This window comes from Leucoraja erinacea, chromosome 3, assembly GCF_028641065.1.
Source record: "Leucoraja erinacea ecotype New England chromosome 3, Leri_hhj_1, whole genome shotgun sequence".
Taxonomy (NCBI): Eukaryota; Metazoa; Chordata; class Chondrichthyes; order Rajiformes; family Rajidae; genus Leucoraja; species Leucoraja erinaceus.
Genome location: NC_073379.1, coordinates 71616369 through 71633341, shown reverse-complemented (window position 1 = coordinate 71633341; position 16973 = coordinate 71616369). Strand labels below are relative to the sequence as shown.

The 16973-nt window shown below is 45.1% G+C and overlaps 1 protein-coding gene across 3 annotated transcripts in view; it reads right to left on the bottom strand.

Annotated features, from left to right (window-relative positions):
- Positions 1-13934, bottom strand: part of hsd17b3 (hydroxysteroid (17-beta) dehydrogenase 3) — a 65535-nt gene extending 51601 nt beyond the window's left edge. The window contains exon 1 of one of the 3 annotated variants that reach the window (XM_055632908.1): positions 13188-13934. In XM_055632908.1, the coding sequence (XP_055488883.1) occupies positions 13188-13236 (49 nt within the window). In that variant the 5' untranslated portion in view covers positions 13237-13934. Of the gene's footprint in view, position 1; positions 391-13187 lie in introns of those variants that run through there. The other 2 variants (XM_055632909.1, XM_055632906.1) reach the window with 2 other exon arrangements.
- Between the last annotated feature and the right edge of the window lie 3039 nt (positions 13935-16973).

Here is a 16973-nt window from a genome sequence, read left to right as displayed (position 1 = left end):
CCTGCCCATTCCCCCATGGAAACGAAGAAAGAATTCGGCACTCCATACCACTTGGTGAGAAGAAAATACCTGAGGCATTTCATTAATTTCAGAAAATATATAAACATCACCAAGATGCCAAACAGAACCAAGAGCGTTTCCATCGTTGTAGTAACAGCAACACTCGGCGGCAGAATCAACCACAGTAGTTCAAGGCGAGTTGAGACGACTCATATAACGTAAATCATCTGTCCATCACGAAATGTGTTCACAGTTCCTTTAGTCGACCCAATTGAAATCTTGTTTATCAGGGCCCGCCTATTCAAATGAACCTACGATGCAGGTTCATTATGGGAATTACGATGGCAATTCATTTGCTCACGTTCACAGAATCACAGAGTCATTACAGCATGGGATGCCACCTCTGCCGGCTCTCTCCCTGAACGACTCTATTGCTCCAGCTCAGACTCCGGCTTGCTTATATATTTATCCGGTTTCTTCCTGTTGGCCAGGCTGGATCCCACCTGCATCACATCTGCCGGCAGTACATCCCGGACCCCAAAACACACTGTGAAAGTAAACTTTCGCAATGTCACTTACACCCGTTTACAATTTTACACCTGTGACCTTTGGTCCTGGAACCCTTCACCAAAAGGATCATCCTCCCAATATCTGTTCTATTCAGATCTGTCAATGTTGAAACCATTATTAACCAGTCACATTTAGCTGTTTAGATAGACACAACTAATTTTTAATTGTTGTTTTGGGAATAGCCAATGTGCAATGTATCTATGATTCAGTGAATGCATTAATCTTGAAGTATGCCAACTTGTTCAGCCAGAATGAAATGTTCGAATCGCGGAAACCCTCCAAGCATGCCTATCTGCTTATTGTACTTGGATTCTGTCCAGGTATTTGCTACATATCATGGGTTGCCTCACTATTTCACATTAGAGGTCATTATTGCAAGACTGGTGATTACTAATAAGAAAGGTTTAAGAAAGAACTGCAGATACTGCAAAAATCGAAGGTAGACAAAAGTGCTGGAGAAATTCAGCGAAGGAATAGGTGACGTTTCTGGGTCGAAACCCTTGTTCAGACCTATGTGGGGGTGGAGGAGGGGGCGGGAAGAAGAAAGGAAGAGGCAGAGACACTGGGCTTGGGGAGAGCGGGGAAGGGGAGGGGAAAGAGGGAGAAAACTACCTGAAATTGGAGGTCAATGTTCATACCGCTGGGGTGTAAACTACCCAAACGAAATATGAGGTGCTGCTCCTCCAATTTGCGGTGGGACTCACTCTGGCCATGGAGGATGCCCTGGACAGAAAGGTCGGATTCGGAATGGGGGGGAGAGTTGAAGTACTGAGCCACCGGGAGATCAAGTTGGTTATTGCGAACTGAGCGGAGGTGTTGGGCAAAGCGATCGCCAAGCCTACGCTTGGTCTCACCGATGTAGAGCAGCGGACACCTAGAGCAGCGGATGTAATAGATGAGGTTGGAGGAGGTGCAGGTGAACCTGCCTCACCTGGAAAGACTGTTTAGGTCCTTGGATGGAGTCAAGGGGGGAAGAAAAGCGACAAGTGTAGCATTTCCTGCAGTTGCAAGGGAAAGTACCAGGAGAGGGGGTGGTTTGGTTGGGAAGAGACAAATTGACCAGGGAGTTACGGATGGAGCGGTCTCGGTGGAAAGCCGAAAGGGGAGGAGATGGGAAGATGTGGCCAGTGGTGGAATCCCGTTGGAGGTGGCGAAAATGTTGGAGGATTATCTGTTGTATGTGACAGCTGGTAGGGTGGAAGGTGAGGACAAGGAGGATTCTGCCCTTGTTGTGAGTGGAGGGATGGGGAGTGAGAGCAAAACTACGGGATATAGAAGAGACCCTGGTGAGAGCCTCATCTATAGTAGAAGAGGGGAACCCCCATTCCCTAAAGAATGAGGACATCTCTGATGCCCTGATTTGGAACACCTCATCCTGGGTGCAAATGCGGCATAAATGGAGGAATTGGGAGTAGGGGATGGAGTTCTTACAGGTAGCAGGGTGGGAAGAAGTGTAGTCCAGATAGTCATGGGAGTCAGTGGGTTTGTAGTAGGTGTCGGCCAGTAGTCTATTACCTGCGATGGAGAAAGTGAGGTCAAGAAACGGTAGGGAGATGTCGGAAATGATCCATGTGTATTTGAGTGCTGGATTAAAGTTAGTGGTGAAATGGATGAAGTCAGTGAGTTGTGTGTGGGTGCAGGAGGTAGCACCAACGCAGTCGTCGATGTAGCGGAGGTAGAGTTCGGGGATCGGGCCACGGTACGCCTCGAACAAAGATGGTTCGACGTACCCCACAAAGAAGCAGGCATCGCTGGGGCCCATGCGTGTGCCCATAGCTACGCCTTGTATTTGGAGGAAATGGGTAGAGTCAAAGAAAAGTTGTTGATGGTAAGGACCAGCTCTGCGAGGCAGAGGAGAGTATCTGTAGACGGAGATTGGTTGATTCTGCGGTCGAGGAAGAGCGGGGAGCTTTAAGACCCTCCTGGTGGGGGTTGGAGGTCTAGAGTGACAGGACTTCCATGGTGAATATGAGGGAATGGGGGCCTGGAAAACGGAAGTCATGGAGGAGACGAAGAGCGTGAGAGGTGTCTTGGACATAAGTAAGGAGGGATTGGACCAGGGGAGATAGGATGCAGTCAAGGTATGTGGAAATAAGTTTGGTGGGACAAGAATGGGTCGCTAGGACAGTCAGGTTTGTGGATTTTGGGGAGAAGTTAAAATCGGGCCGTGCGGGTCTGGGGAATGATGAGGTTGGAGGCTTGGGAGGGCAGGGAGCTGGAGTTGATGAAGTCAGTGATAGTGTTTGAGAAAATGGCCTGGTGCTCGTCTGTGGTGTCATGGTCCAAGGATAAGTAGCAGGAGGTGTCTGAGAGTTGGCGCCTGGCCTCAGACCTTCTCCCCAAAGTCCACAAACCATTTCTTCCTTGACCGCAGAACCAACCAATCCCTGTCTACCGATACTCTCCTCTGCCTCGCTTTACCTCCCCCCTTGACTCCATCCAAGGACCCAAGCAGTCTTTCCAGGTGTGGCAGAAGTTCACCTGCACCTCCTCCAACCGCATCTATTGCATCCGCTGCTCTAGGTGTCAGCTGCTCTACATCGGTGAGACCAAGCGCAGGCTTGGCAATCACTTCACCAACATCTCTGCTCGGTTCGCAATAACCAACCTGATCTCCCAGTGGCTCAGCACTTCAACTCTCCCTCCCATTCTTAATCTGACCTTTCTGTCCTTGGCCTCCTCCATGGCCAGAGTGAGTCCCAACGCAAATTGGAGTAGCAGCACCTCATATTTCGCTTGGGTAGTTTACACCCCAGCAGTATGAACATTGACCTCCAATTTCAGGTAGTCCTTGCTTTCTCCCTCTTTCCCCTCCCCTTCCCAGCTCTCCCACAGTCCACTGTCTCCGCCTCTTCCATTCTTCGTCCCTCCCCCACCCCCACATCAGTCTGAACATCACCTATTCCTCCGCTCCATAGATGCGGCCTCAACTGCTGAGTTTCTCCAGGACTTTTGTCTACCACTAATAAGAAAGGGGTTACTATCCCCTCTTGAACAAGCCTAGCCAGCAGGGAACGCATATCGCAGGGCGCCATTGGCAACAATCTATATTACTAAAAGTCTGTTCTTGACCGGTTTTGGCCATTTGTGCTGCGATTTCCGAGAGACTGGCGTCAGGGGGGGATGGACTATAAAACCAGGAAGTGGTGTGCCTCAATTAGTCTCTCTGGCAGCAGAGAGAATGGGGAATTTTGTAAAATCATGAATATCTCTGTCATTTTAATCGACTGGAAAAATCCTCAGCACACATGCAGCGGAGGGGGGCTCTGAGCGAGGTGGCCAAAAATGACGGCCACAGGTGGCGGCGTTCTCTCGCAAATCGCAGCACAGATGGCCAAAACCGGTCAAGAACAGGCTTTATTAATATAAATAGATAGAACAGTCCAGCGCAGGAACAAGCTCCTCCGCCTCTAAGCCTGTGCATATGCCTCCATTATCTGCATATCCATTTGCATGGTTAAAAACATAGCCAGAAGCTCTGGCAGATTTCGGGACTGTATTGCTAGTTAGAAAGAGACAGAGAGAAATCCTGGCACCATATGTAGAGTAGCATTGCAAAGATATGGTGTCTGGGAATGACCATTTTGCAAAGGGACTGTAAGATGGACAATGAAAATATAAATAGGCAACATAATGAAAAACTCTCGCCGGATGAGGAACAAAGATATGTTTTGTCTATTTGGCGCTTGGTTGACTTCAGAGTCATGAGAACCTTGCAATGGAGCAAAGGCTTTCTTTGAAATATTAAAGGAAGAAGAAAAGTATAAAAGGGGGGCACTCCAAGACAGCAGTGGGAACAACCATCACAAGGAGGAGCACAGATAAGACTACCCCCTACCAGCAGAGTGAATCTGGCCAAGTCATTCATACAGCTAACATCTGTCCAAGTCATGAGTCCTGTGATTTAGTGTAAGCAGTGAAAACTGGAATAGTAAGACAAATGGGAAGTTATTAGAAGTCAGTGGTTTGCAGTGTTTAAGTAACTCAAGTGCTAATAAAAATTCAGTTGTGCTAAACCTTGGTTTAGAGTCTTTTGTTTGACCCGTCAGTTGATATCCGATAGAGGTAATACCACAGATAGCTGTGGAGGCAGGTCATTGGGTAATTTTAAGGCAGAGATTGATGGATTCATGATTAGTAAGGGTATCAAGTGTTATGGGGGAAGGCAGGAGAATGGGATTGAGAGAGAAAAATAGATTAGCCATGGTTGAATGATGGAGTAGACTCGATGGGTTGAATGGCTTAATTCTTCTCCTATGATTTATGAACTTATAAAAGCTTCTTAAATGCATATCTGCTTCCACCACCACCCCAGGCAGCTCCTTCCAGGTAACCACCTCTCTTGCGTAAAAATGTTCCCCCCCTCACAATGCTCAGCTCTCTACCCAGGGAAAAAGGTTCTGAATATTTTTGCCTTTCATAATTTTACGCCAACTTCAAAACAGGAATGTGCTCAAGCTGATTGGTGCGGGCACAGGAAAGTGGCGGAAAGTGGGATGCTTTCAAGTGTGATGCCAGGGGTTCAGGGCATGCATGTTCATGTTAGAGTGAAGGGCAAGGCAGGTGGGCATAAAGGAAGTTTGGATGACAAGAAAAAGTGAGGCACTGGTCAGGAAAAAGAAGGAGATCTGGGTCAGGTGGGGTAAATGTATCCCTGGCGGAGTTTCGGGAACTGAGGAGCATGCTTAAGAAAGACATCAGGGGGCAAGAAGGTGGCAGGGGATAGCTCTGGCAGCTAATGTTACATTGTGTCTTTTTTTTATTGCCAGAGTTATCACCTGCCCATTTTTTTCTTTCTCAATTTCAGCTCCCAGCTGCCTATACCTGTCCCATGCCTCCTTTTACTCGTGTCATCTAAAATTCACATTAGTATAAGATGATGACATAAAAATATAAACATACAGAAAATTCAAGATATGATGGGGTTTTAGAACCCAGTCCGAGCCCTCATCCTGCTGTTGTGCCTGTTGTTGTATGCAGTGCCAGAAAAATTACTTCAAGACATAACAAAGATGTCTCTTGGGAAACAATCTAACATTATCACATATTGTACTGGGCATTGAGTTTGTTGTCTCAGATTACAAACATTTCATGTATTTCAGTCATGCGAAGGGATCACCATGTGCCATAGCTCCTCTTTCCTCTTTCATCATCGAGTCAAAACTTGCTTACCATTCCAAAATACATCTGGAAGCTACCAAACACCAACTCATTTCCTTATCAGTGCAAAATATTTTTCAAGTGCATTTTCGCAAAATGTTTTGAAGTCAACAGCATTTAGAATTTGACCACCTGTTGTCCAGAAAGAAAGAATTAAAACTGCACAGAACCCTTCACATCAGCCTTCGGAAAATGTTCCTTGTCCGTCTGTATTCCACACAAAGTGCTGTGGCACCTCCGCGGGTCCAGCATCATCTCTGATCTGATGAGTTACTCCAGTACTTTGTGGTTTTACTCAAGATTCCAGCATCTGGAGTTCCATGTGTCTCCACTCTTGTGTTCCAGCTGGACATCAATAACTGATGCATGCGTTGCCCCTCCAAAAGATGCAGTCACTTAGTTGCAATGAGCAGTGAACATGCGGATGACCTACATGCTAGATGGCAGTGTAGACAATCTTCCTGCTCACATAATAATCGAAATCCCACAGGCAGCAAACTAGTGAGGCTCACAGTGCGTTTGACTGGGAGGGAGAAGCGGAATGAGCGGGGGGAAGAATGTGAGCTTAGGAAGTGGAGCAGAGAAGGACTTGTGTGGAGCTAAAAGCATGATGCACAGAAACTGGAAAGCAGAGAGAGATGAGGGCGAATCTCATTGACACTTACTGAATTGTGAAAGGCCTGAAATGAGTGGATGTGGAGAGGATGTTTCGACAAGTGGGAGAGTCCAGGACCAGAGGGCATAGCCTCAGACAGAAAGGATGCACCTTTAGCAAGGAGATAAGGAAGAATTTCTTTAATCAAGGGGTGTGAATCTGTGGAATTAGGGCTGTAGTGGCCGTCATTGGATATTTTTAAGGCAGCGTGATTCTTGATTAGTAACGGTATCAAGGGTTATGGGGAGAATGCAGGAGAATGGAGTTGATAGATCAGCCATGATTGAATGCCATAGTAGACTGGATGGGCCAAATGACCTAATTCTGCTCCTGTGAATTATGGACATAGAATGGGAACACAAAAAGGATGCAAAAGAAAGATAATAAAAAGGGAAAAAGGTAAGAGAATAGTAGGTGGGAAAAGAATGAGAGGGAAGGAACATGCCTAGGGTAAAACAAGTAAACATGTCTGAAGAGAAATGTACAGAAGTACTATACATATGACAATAGAAAGTGCACAAGAATCGTAGGCAGAACTAATATACAGCAAGATTTTAAAAAATGCCGGAGAAGAGGGCACTGTCTTACACTCCAGGGTAGGAGTATAATGTATATTGATTTTAGTAAAAACTCTGCCACTTACGGCTGTGATTTGTGGCCATCTTACTCAGAGTCCCCCTCCGCTGCGCACGACAAGAGGATTATTTCCATCGATGAAAAATAAAAGACTTATTAATGTTAAAAAAATGTTGAGATTCTTTCTCCTGAAGGCCACGCCACTTCCGGAGGGACTATAAAACCAGGAAGTGTTGAGTGCCTCAGTCAGTCTCTGCAAGATAGGGGAGCGAGAGGGTCACGTCTCACAGTCTGAGCTGTGAATAACACTGAACACATGTCTACTAAACTGTGAGTGCCCTTAATGTGGTTTGAAAATGCAAAAGTTGCCTTTTTGGTTTGAGAATGCTAAAGTTGCCTTGCCTAATTGATAAGTTGGTTTGAGAAAGTTAAAGTTGCCTTGCCAAATTAAAGTTGCCTTGCCAAATTAAAGCTGCCATGCCAAATTAGAAACATAGAAACATAGAAAATAAGTGCAGGAGTAGGCCATTCAACCCTTCGAGCCTGCACCACCATTCAATATGATCATGGCTGATCATCCAACTCAGAATCCCATTCCTGCCTTCTCTCCATACCGCCTGATCCCTTTAGCCACAAGGGCCACATCTAACTCCCTCTTAAATATAGCCAATGAACTGGCCTCAGCTACCTTCTGTGGCAGAGAATTCCACAGACTCACCACTTTCTGTGTAAAAAATGATTTTCTCATCTCGGTCCTAAAAGATTTCCCTCTTATCCTTAAACTGTGACCACTAGTTCTGGACTTCCCCAACATCGGGAATAATCTTCCTGCATCTATAAGATGTCCCCTCAATCTTCTAAATTCTAGCGTGTACAAGCCGAGTCTATCCGGTCTTTTTTCATATGAAAGTCCTGCCATCCCAGGAATTAGTCTGGTGAACCTTCTCTGTACTCCCTCTATGGCAAGAATGTCTTTCCTCAGATTAGGAGACCAAAACTGTACGCAATACTCCAGGTGTGGTCTCACCAAGACCCTGTACAACTGCAGTAGAACTTCCCTGCTCTTATACTCAAATCCTTTTGCTATGAATGCTAACATACCATTTGCTTTCTTCACTGCCTGCTGCACCTGCATGCCTACTTTCAATGACTGGTGTACCATGACACCCAGGTCTCGTTGCATCTCCCATTTTCCTAATCGGCCACCATTCAGATAATAGTCTACTTTCCTGTTTTTGCCACCAAAGTGGATAACCTCACATTTATCCACATTATACTGCATCTGCCATGCATTTGCCCACTCACCCAACCTATCCAAGTCACCTTGCAGCCTCCTAGCATCCTCCTCACAGCTAACACTTCCCCCCAGCTTTGCGTCATCCGCAAACTTGGAGATGTTGCATTCAATTCCGTCATCCAGATCATTAATATATATATAAATAGCTGGGGTCCCAGCACTGAGCCTTGCAGTACCCCACTAGTCAGTCTGCCATTCTGAAAAGGGCCCGTTTACTCCTACTCTTTACTTCTTCTCTGCTAGCCAGTTCTCTATCCACATCAATACTGAACCCACAATACCGTGTGCTTTAAGTTTGCATACTAATCTCTTATGTGGGACCTTGTCGAAAGCCTTCTGAAAGTCCAGATATAACACATCCACTGGTTCTCCCTTATCCACTCTACTAGTTACATCCTCAAAAAATTCTATAAGATTCGTCAGAAATGATTTACCTTTCATAAATCCATGCTGACTTTGTCCAATGAATTCACCACTTTCCAAATGTGCTGCTATCCCATCAGAGTTCCAGAGATTTACCACTCTCTGTGTGAAAAATGTTTTTCTCATCTCAGTCCTAAAGGATTTCCCCTTTATCCTTAAAATCTCAGCTTTATCCTTAAATTTCCCCTTTATATTTACATGACCTTTGAAATTGTTTGCCTGAAAGAAGCAGAATCTGTTCAGGTCTGCCAGTACTTCCGCAAAGAAAAAAACAGTTGGTAACCAGTGTAGAGCGCGATAGTGCCGTGCCAATTACAATCATGGTGAATCAGACCAACTCTGGAATCAGCATTTATGGAGAGAGGGGGCAACATTTAAATAGGATGTGCATGGCAGGTTTTTTAGACAGAGAACGGTGGGTGCCTGTAAAGAGCTGCTAGGGGTGGTGGTAGAGGCAGATGTAATAGTTGTGTTAAAAAGGCTTTTAGATAGGATCATGCCGGGACTGGAGAGATATGGATCATGTATAGGCAAATGAGATGAGTTTATATTGGCACTGCGTTCAGTACAGACATTGTGGGCCTGTCCCTGTGCTGCACTTTTTTGTGGTTAGGATTTCACATCTTTTGTCACAGACAGCGGAGCAGCAGCCTGGCCATTTTAACAATCACACCAGCCACCATCTCCTGTTCTCACTTCTCCCACATAGGAAGGACAACTAATATTGATGCCATGTGTTCAGGCACAGAAATCGCTATCAAAACATGGGGGGGCCGGGGCAAAGATCCTAGAGGGACAAGATAGACCACTCCTCGAAAAACGCGTAGTATGACGTGTGTGACCGTCGACGCCATATTGTTAAGCATTTATTGGGCTGTAATGGCGTCCTCAGCTAAATCTTCATCTCACTGCTCCGCTATCAAGTATTCTAATCGTAAATCTAAACGACCCAACCTGTCATTCTTTAGGTTCCCCAATAAAAAAGAAAGGTGAGAAAATATTTTTATTATTTTCAGTCGATATTCTGTCGTGAAAATGGTATTTTCTGTTCTCCCATCAACGGCCATTGGGAAACATTAGTCGGTACATTAGAAAGTTCTTAGACTTATTTTTAATAGTTCTTTACTCACCACAATAATAAAGACAATTTTAACACTTCTGTACTCTTTTGGTTTTGTTTTGTAAGGGATTAGTCTGCACAATATGGCCCGCGGACAAATCAGGTCCAGTGACCAGGAGATTTTTCGAGTCCGAGAATGGGCTGCTGTTACCCATTCTATTACTCGAACATAGGGACATAGCAAACAACACATTACAAGCCCGCCGTGAAGAAGGGTGCAATCAAATATTATATAACTCTGCTCTATCATCTTTGGGTGCAATGGTGGGTCGGGGGGTTCGGTGGCGGCGGCCGCAATCAAAGATACTAGTGGAGCTCTGCTCTATAATCTTTGGTCGGAATGGGACGGCTGCGCGTTATAATGTGCTATCGTTCTACTCTCCCTCTCCCCCTTCTCCCTCTCCCCCTTGTCCCTGGTCCCCTTCCCTCTCCCCCCTCCCCCTTCTCCCTGTCCCCCCCCTTTCCCCTTCTCCCTCTCCCCCTTCTCCCTCTCCCCCTTCTCCCTCTCCCCCCTTTCTCCCTGTCCCCCCCCTTTCCCCTCCCCTCTCCCTCTCCCCCCTTCTCCCTCTCCCCCTTCTCCCTCCTCTTTCGATCTCTCTCTCCCCTCCTCTCTCGATCTCTCTCGCCTCTCCTCTCTCTTCTCTCGATCTCTCTCTCTCTCTCTCTCTCCCCTCTCTTCGCGATCTCTTTCCCTTCCCTCTCTCCCACCCTTCCATCTCTCCCTCCCTTACCTCTTCGTGAGAGTTGGCAGCTCTGCTATGCCTTGGGTCCAAAAGAGGATAGATAGAAAATACTTAATTGTCTTTGTAAGAAGATTTTAATAAGCTCTTCTACATTTAAGGTAAATTGACATATTAGAGGCAAAACACATTTTCAATATACAGGTCTCTCCACACAACTGAAAACAATTGCATTTAAGTGATATATCATCCATTGTTCAGGCAAGTAGCACTAGGTTACAATAAACTTCCTGCATATTCCAGGAATTCATCTCATAAAAATGGGAGAGGCTTAAATGCATTGTAAAATCATAAATCCATGTTGACTTGGACTAATGCTTTTACTGCTATCCAAATGCCCCATTATTACATCTTTAATAATTGACTCCAGCATCTTTCACACCACCAAAGTCAGGCTAACTGGTCTGTAATTCCCCATTTTCTCTCTCGCTCCTTTCTTGAAAAGTGGGATAGCATTAGCTATCCTCCAATCCACAGGAACTGATCGTAAATCTATTGATCGTTGGAAAATAATAGAAACATAGAAATTAGGTGCAGGAGTAGGCCATTCGTCCCTTCGAGCCTGCACCGCCATTCAATATGATCATGGCTGACCATCCAACTCAGTATCCCGTACCTGCCTTCTCTCCATACCCTCTGATCCCCTTAGCCACAAGGGCCACATCTAACTCCCTCTTAAATATAGCCAATGAACTGGCCTCGACTACCCTCTGCGGCAGAGAGTTCCAGAGATTCACCACTCTCTGTGTGAAAAAGGTTCTTTCTCATCTCGGTTTTTAAAGGATTTCCCCCTTATCCTTAAGCTGTGACCCCTTGTCCTGGACTTCCCCAACATCGGGAGCAATCTTCCTGCATCTAGTCTGTCCAAACCCCTTAAGAATTTTGTAAGTTTCTATAAGATCCCCTCTCAATCTCCTAAATTCTAGAGAGTATAAACCAAGTGTATCCAGTCTTTCTTCATAAGACAGTCCTGACATCCCAGGAATCAGTCTGGTGAACCTTCTCTGCACTCCCTCTATGGCAATAATGTCCTTCCTCAGATTTGGAGACCAAAACTGTACGCAATACTCCAGGTGTGGTCTCACCAAGACCCTGTACAACTGCAGTAGAAACTCCCTGCTCCTATACTCAAATCCTTTCGCTATGAAAGCTAACATACCATTCGCTTTCTTCACTGCCTGCTGCACCTGCATGCCTACTTTCAATGACTGGTGTACCATGACACCCAGGTCTCGCTGCATCTCCCCTTTTCCTAGTCGGCCGCCATTTAGATAATAGTCTGCTTTCCTGTTTTTGCCACCAAAATGGATAACCTCACATTTATCCACATTATACTGCATCTGCCAAACATTTGACCACTCACCCAGCCTATCCAAGTCACCTTGCAGTCTCCTAGCATCCTCCTCACAGCTAACACTGTCCCCCAGCTTAGTGTCATCCGCAAACTTGGAGATATTGCCTTCAATTCCCTCATCCAGATCATTAATATATATTGTAAATAGGTGGGGTCCCAGCACTGAGCCTTGCGGTACCCCACTAGTCACTGCCTGCCTAATGAAGAACTCAACCATATTATGGTCACTCTTGCCCAAGGGGGCAGTACAACAAGATTGCTAACTACCCCTTCCTCATTACTCAATACCCAGTCTAAAATAGCCTGCTCTCTCGTTGGTTCCTCTACATGTTAATCATATGTATAAATATATATGTATGTGTATATATATGCATGTATATGTATATGTGTGTATATATGTATGTATATATATGTTTATATGTGTGTATGTATGCATATAAATGTATCCATATGTATGTGTGTATTTGTATGTGTGGATATGTATGTGTATATGTATGTATGTATGTGTATATATGTGTGTGTATATATGTGTGTGTATATATTGTGTGTGTAAATATATATGCATATATATATTATTACTATATAATTATATATATAATTGCCTTTATGGTTTATGTATATTATCTTACAAGACAAATAAATTAATAGCGATTATTTAAATCAAAGTAGCTTCTGATACATGAGAATAAACTATTATCTCTAACTTGCCTCTCACACACAGACACACATTCATATAAATATATTAAATATATATACGTTAAATTTAATTTTTTGCAGTGTGTGTTAAAGCAATACAATGCAAGGGAAACTACACAAAGGAGGGGTCTGTTCCCGCTACAAGATACTTGAGGATCTTTGCTTTGGATCAAAGATTATAGCGGAGCTCTATAATCTTTGCTTTGAATCACAGCGGGTGGAATACCGGAAGTCGAGTGTCGCTGTAACAAATGGCGGCCGTGACGTTCCGTTGCGTACTACACGTCAGCCCATTGAATTTCGAAGGAGTGGTCTATCTTGTCCCTCTACGATCTTTGCTTCTGAGGCTTCAGCCGTGGGCCCTGTGGAGACCCGCTGTCAAAATAAACTTAAGCGAGCGAGGTGGCGGAGCGAGCACTCGGTGCTGGTGCTTGGTCTGTTCAGCAGCAATGGTGAGATCAACATCAGCCAAGGTGCTAGTGTGGAGAAAAATACTCTGTACAGACAGTGCCCGGAGTCAGGATCTAAACCCGTGTCCCTGGCGCTGTGAGGCAGCAGCAATGCACGGGCCGAGTGGCCACTCTCTCTCTGTGTACCTGCCAGCAGCCGCAGCAAACCCGCCGCCTTCCAGACAGAGAACCGCATCCCTGGCGGTGACCCGGTCCCGGTTCCCTCTGCTCATCGGGCGCCGACTCCACGCTGTACCGAATCACCCCTGAGTCAAGCGGCGAGCTGGGCTGTGGGAGAGAGCGAGATGCATGCGAGGCTTCGGCCGTGGGGCTTGAATCGGCCCGTTCACGGGGTCTTTCATCGGCTGGCGGAGGCTTCAACATCGGGAGCCTTGACCGCCTCGATGCAGCAATTTGATTTTAAGCCGCGATGGGCGCTGAAAGGCCCCGCGAATGGGCTGATTCAGCCCTTAGAAAGCGGCTGATAAAGTCCAGATGACAAATCATGTGGGGGGATTGTCCCCCACCTCTCAAAGCATGGGGGGACGCGTGTCCTCTGTACCCCCCCAGGATTTCCGCCTCTGCATGCATTACAGCTCATTTCTTATTTAAACAAGTTCCTGATTAAATAGGAATCTTATCTACATCCATGGATCAAACGTGTAATTTAGAGATACAGAAAATAACCAAAAATAGCAATGGGTGCAGTAATTAATTCTAAAATATCAGAGGACAAGAATTTGCTATGCAAAGCAGTAGGATCACACCTAGAACACTACGTTCAATTTGTGACTATATGTTAAAGAGATAGTCATATGCTATGAAAGGGAGGGCAAGCAGCCAGTTAGTTTTACCCTGGTTTCCTCAAAGCAATCCCATGAATCCTAATTGCTTCTCTCTTTATTTCCTTGTATATCTGTCACCTATGATCCCATCTCTCTTGTGGGCCTTTCCAGTTCAGTTCAGTTTTGTTTATTGTCACGTGTACCGAGGTACAGTGAAAAGCTTTTGTTGAGTGCTATCCAGTCTGCAGAAAGACACTACATGATTACAATTGAGCTATTTACAGTGAATAGATAAACAATAAGGGAATAACATTTAGCGCAAGGTAAAGCCAGCAAAGTCCGATCGAGAATAGTCCGAGGGTCACCAATGAGGTAGATAGTAGTTCAGCACTGCTCTCTAGTTGCGGTAGGATAATTCAGTTGCCTGATAACAGCCCTCACCAGTGCTCTCTAATGCCCTATATCTCCTTTATCAACCCATTGCTGGGCAAGTGACCAACGTGGCTTGCCTTCTAGCTTTGTAACTGAAGAAAGAAAGAATTCTCACCAATAAAGCATCAGTCACAATCTCAGGATATTCCAAAAGATTTTAAAGCCGATGACATCCATTGCAGTTCATTACATTTGTATTGTAAAAAAACATCAGCTGATTTGTGCACTTCAAGATTCCAGAAAGAGCAGTGGATTAACGATCAGATCATTTGCTTTGGCAATGTTCTCCGAAGCAGGGGCGGAAAACCCGGGGGGGCCAGAGGGGACACGTCCCCCCCCCCCCCCCCCCCCCCCATGTTTTGAGAAGTGGAGAACATCCCCCTGCAAGTTTTTGTGATCCCGATTTTAAAATCTCTGCTTTTAGCGCTGGATTGAGCCTCCGAAGCCTCGCGCGTGTGTGTCTGTGTGCGCATGCGCGCAGGCCGCCAAAAAATTGTGTCCCCCGTCCCCTCCATGTTTTGATAGCGAGTTCCGCTCTTGCTCCGAAGAACACCCATTGACTCGGAAACTTGTGATAACACCCTTGCTTTTCTTTGAACATTAATTGAAATTCTGAAACCGTACATGAAACTCCGTAATCATATTTTAAATGAGGACAGTTAAACATTCCTCCAAAAGGTGGCACTTCTGACACCTGCAGCACCTCCCAGTACAGTACTGAAAGAGTCAACCTTAATTAATGCTCACAATTCTGAAGCAAAGTTTGTGCCCACAACCTTTTGATGTGGCTTCCTCTGAGCCAAGACTAACACTATAAAGAATGTTTCATTTCCACAAAGTGTTGCAGTTTGATTGTTTGTATCCTGCTCTTTTACAAGCGTCTAATGAGTTGACCAATTTCATTATTTGTTAATTTTGAAGATAATTTGAAGCCAATTACATCCTTTGCTGTTCATTACATATGTTTTTTTCACAGCAACATTCACCTAAGGTTTACGACCATTCCTTACCCTCGTAATCAGATATTCTGCTTACCTGTTGGAAACATTGTGCAATTGCAGAGTAGAAAACAAATACAATAATTTTCAAGTCAAAATGTACAACTCAAAAATGTTGGGACCGTCTGGTTGCAAAACAGGTTTTTTTGCTCAAGATTTTCTCCTTTAGACTTTTACACTTTGGAGAAATAGTGCGGAAATAGATCCTCCGTCCATGCCGACCAGCGATTACCCAGTACACTAGCACTATCCTACATGCTAGTGACAGTTTACAATTTCACCAAAGCCAATCAACCTACAAACCTGTACGTCTTTGGAGTGTGGGAGGAAACCAGAGCACCCGGAGAAAACCCACACGGTGACAGGGAGCACAAACAAACTCCGTAAAGCCAGCATCCGTAGTCAGGATCGAAACCGGGTTTCTGCCGCTGTAAGGCAGCAACTGCGCTGCCTTGTGCCGTCCTCAGGGAAACCACTTACTCCTCCCGCAATCCCGGCCTTTGTGCTAATTCACCACATTTCTATGAACTCTACTCATCCTCCTCAGGCTCAAACACCTGGATTTCTCGCATTCAGTACTTCAGGCACCCATCCACTGCTTGCAGCCCTGAGCCACCCACCATCAGCTCCCTTTACCTGGAAAGGACCCGGATTCTGGACTTCCACAATGTGCATTCAAAATGATTGTAAACACCTGATGCCCTTTACCATTGCTAAAGTTGACTGCATCAGGGCCCTGATCAAAGTGGACATTGGTGCACCAAACAACAACCCCTGTAACCACAGAGATGGATTTCTAAGCCTGTTCTATCCTCAATGCTGGAAACCTTCAAAAGGTCATGTGATAGGAGCTGAATTTGGTCATTCGGCCCATCAAGTCAACTGCGCCATTCCATCATGGCTGATCTATCTTTCCCTCTTAACCCCATTCTCCTGCCTTCTCCCCATAACCACTGACACCTGTACTAAAAAAAATTACTTGTGCTTCCCTAATTATGACTGTATGTCTGTATGTCTGTATGTCTGTATGGCTGTAAGGCAAACCACATTCCTCGTATGTTGCACAACAAACTTGGATAATAAATTACAACTATGATTATGATTATGATCAGTGACGTGTGAGGACAAAGGCCTAGCTGGAGGCTCTGAAACACAAGTGAACAACGGTTTTGTTAAGCAGGAGTCAGGCTCCAACATATTTTCTGTTGCCTTGGTGAGGAGAGCCAAGCCCACATCTGGTTTAGTTTTAAACTTGGATTTCACTTCGAAATCTGAAAAAATAAACTTTCTTTAAATGTAGCAATTTGGAACACAATTAAAAAGCAATTATTAATTCAAATGTTATATCGTGTCAAGATTACTTAATGGTGTCCAATGCTTTGAAACATCGTGATATTGTTTCGCCAATAAACTCAGCCATTCAAATGAAAGAATAAATAAACTCAGTCATAGAATTTCTGTTTGAAATGGCGCCATACTGTGGTGACATTTTGCAAGCAGCACAACGGGGTCAGGATCAAATGTAACTGATTTGCAATATTATAGTTGAAAGTGACAGCACAAATCAGCCTAGCTACCAGGCCTCCATTGCGCCCGGAAATGCGGTTGATGGTGCGGGCTGACAAATATGACTGAAGTGCAAGGGCTACAACCCTTCACCTCCCTACTATTCTCAACCATCAGAGATTTTAACACGACAAAACACTAACAAAACAATG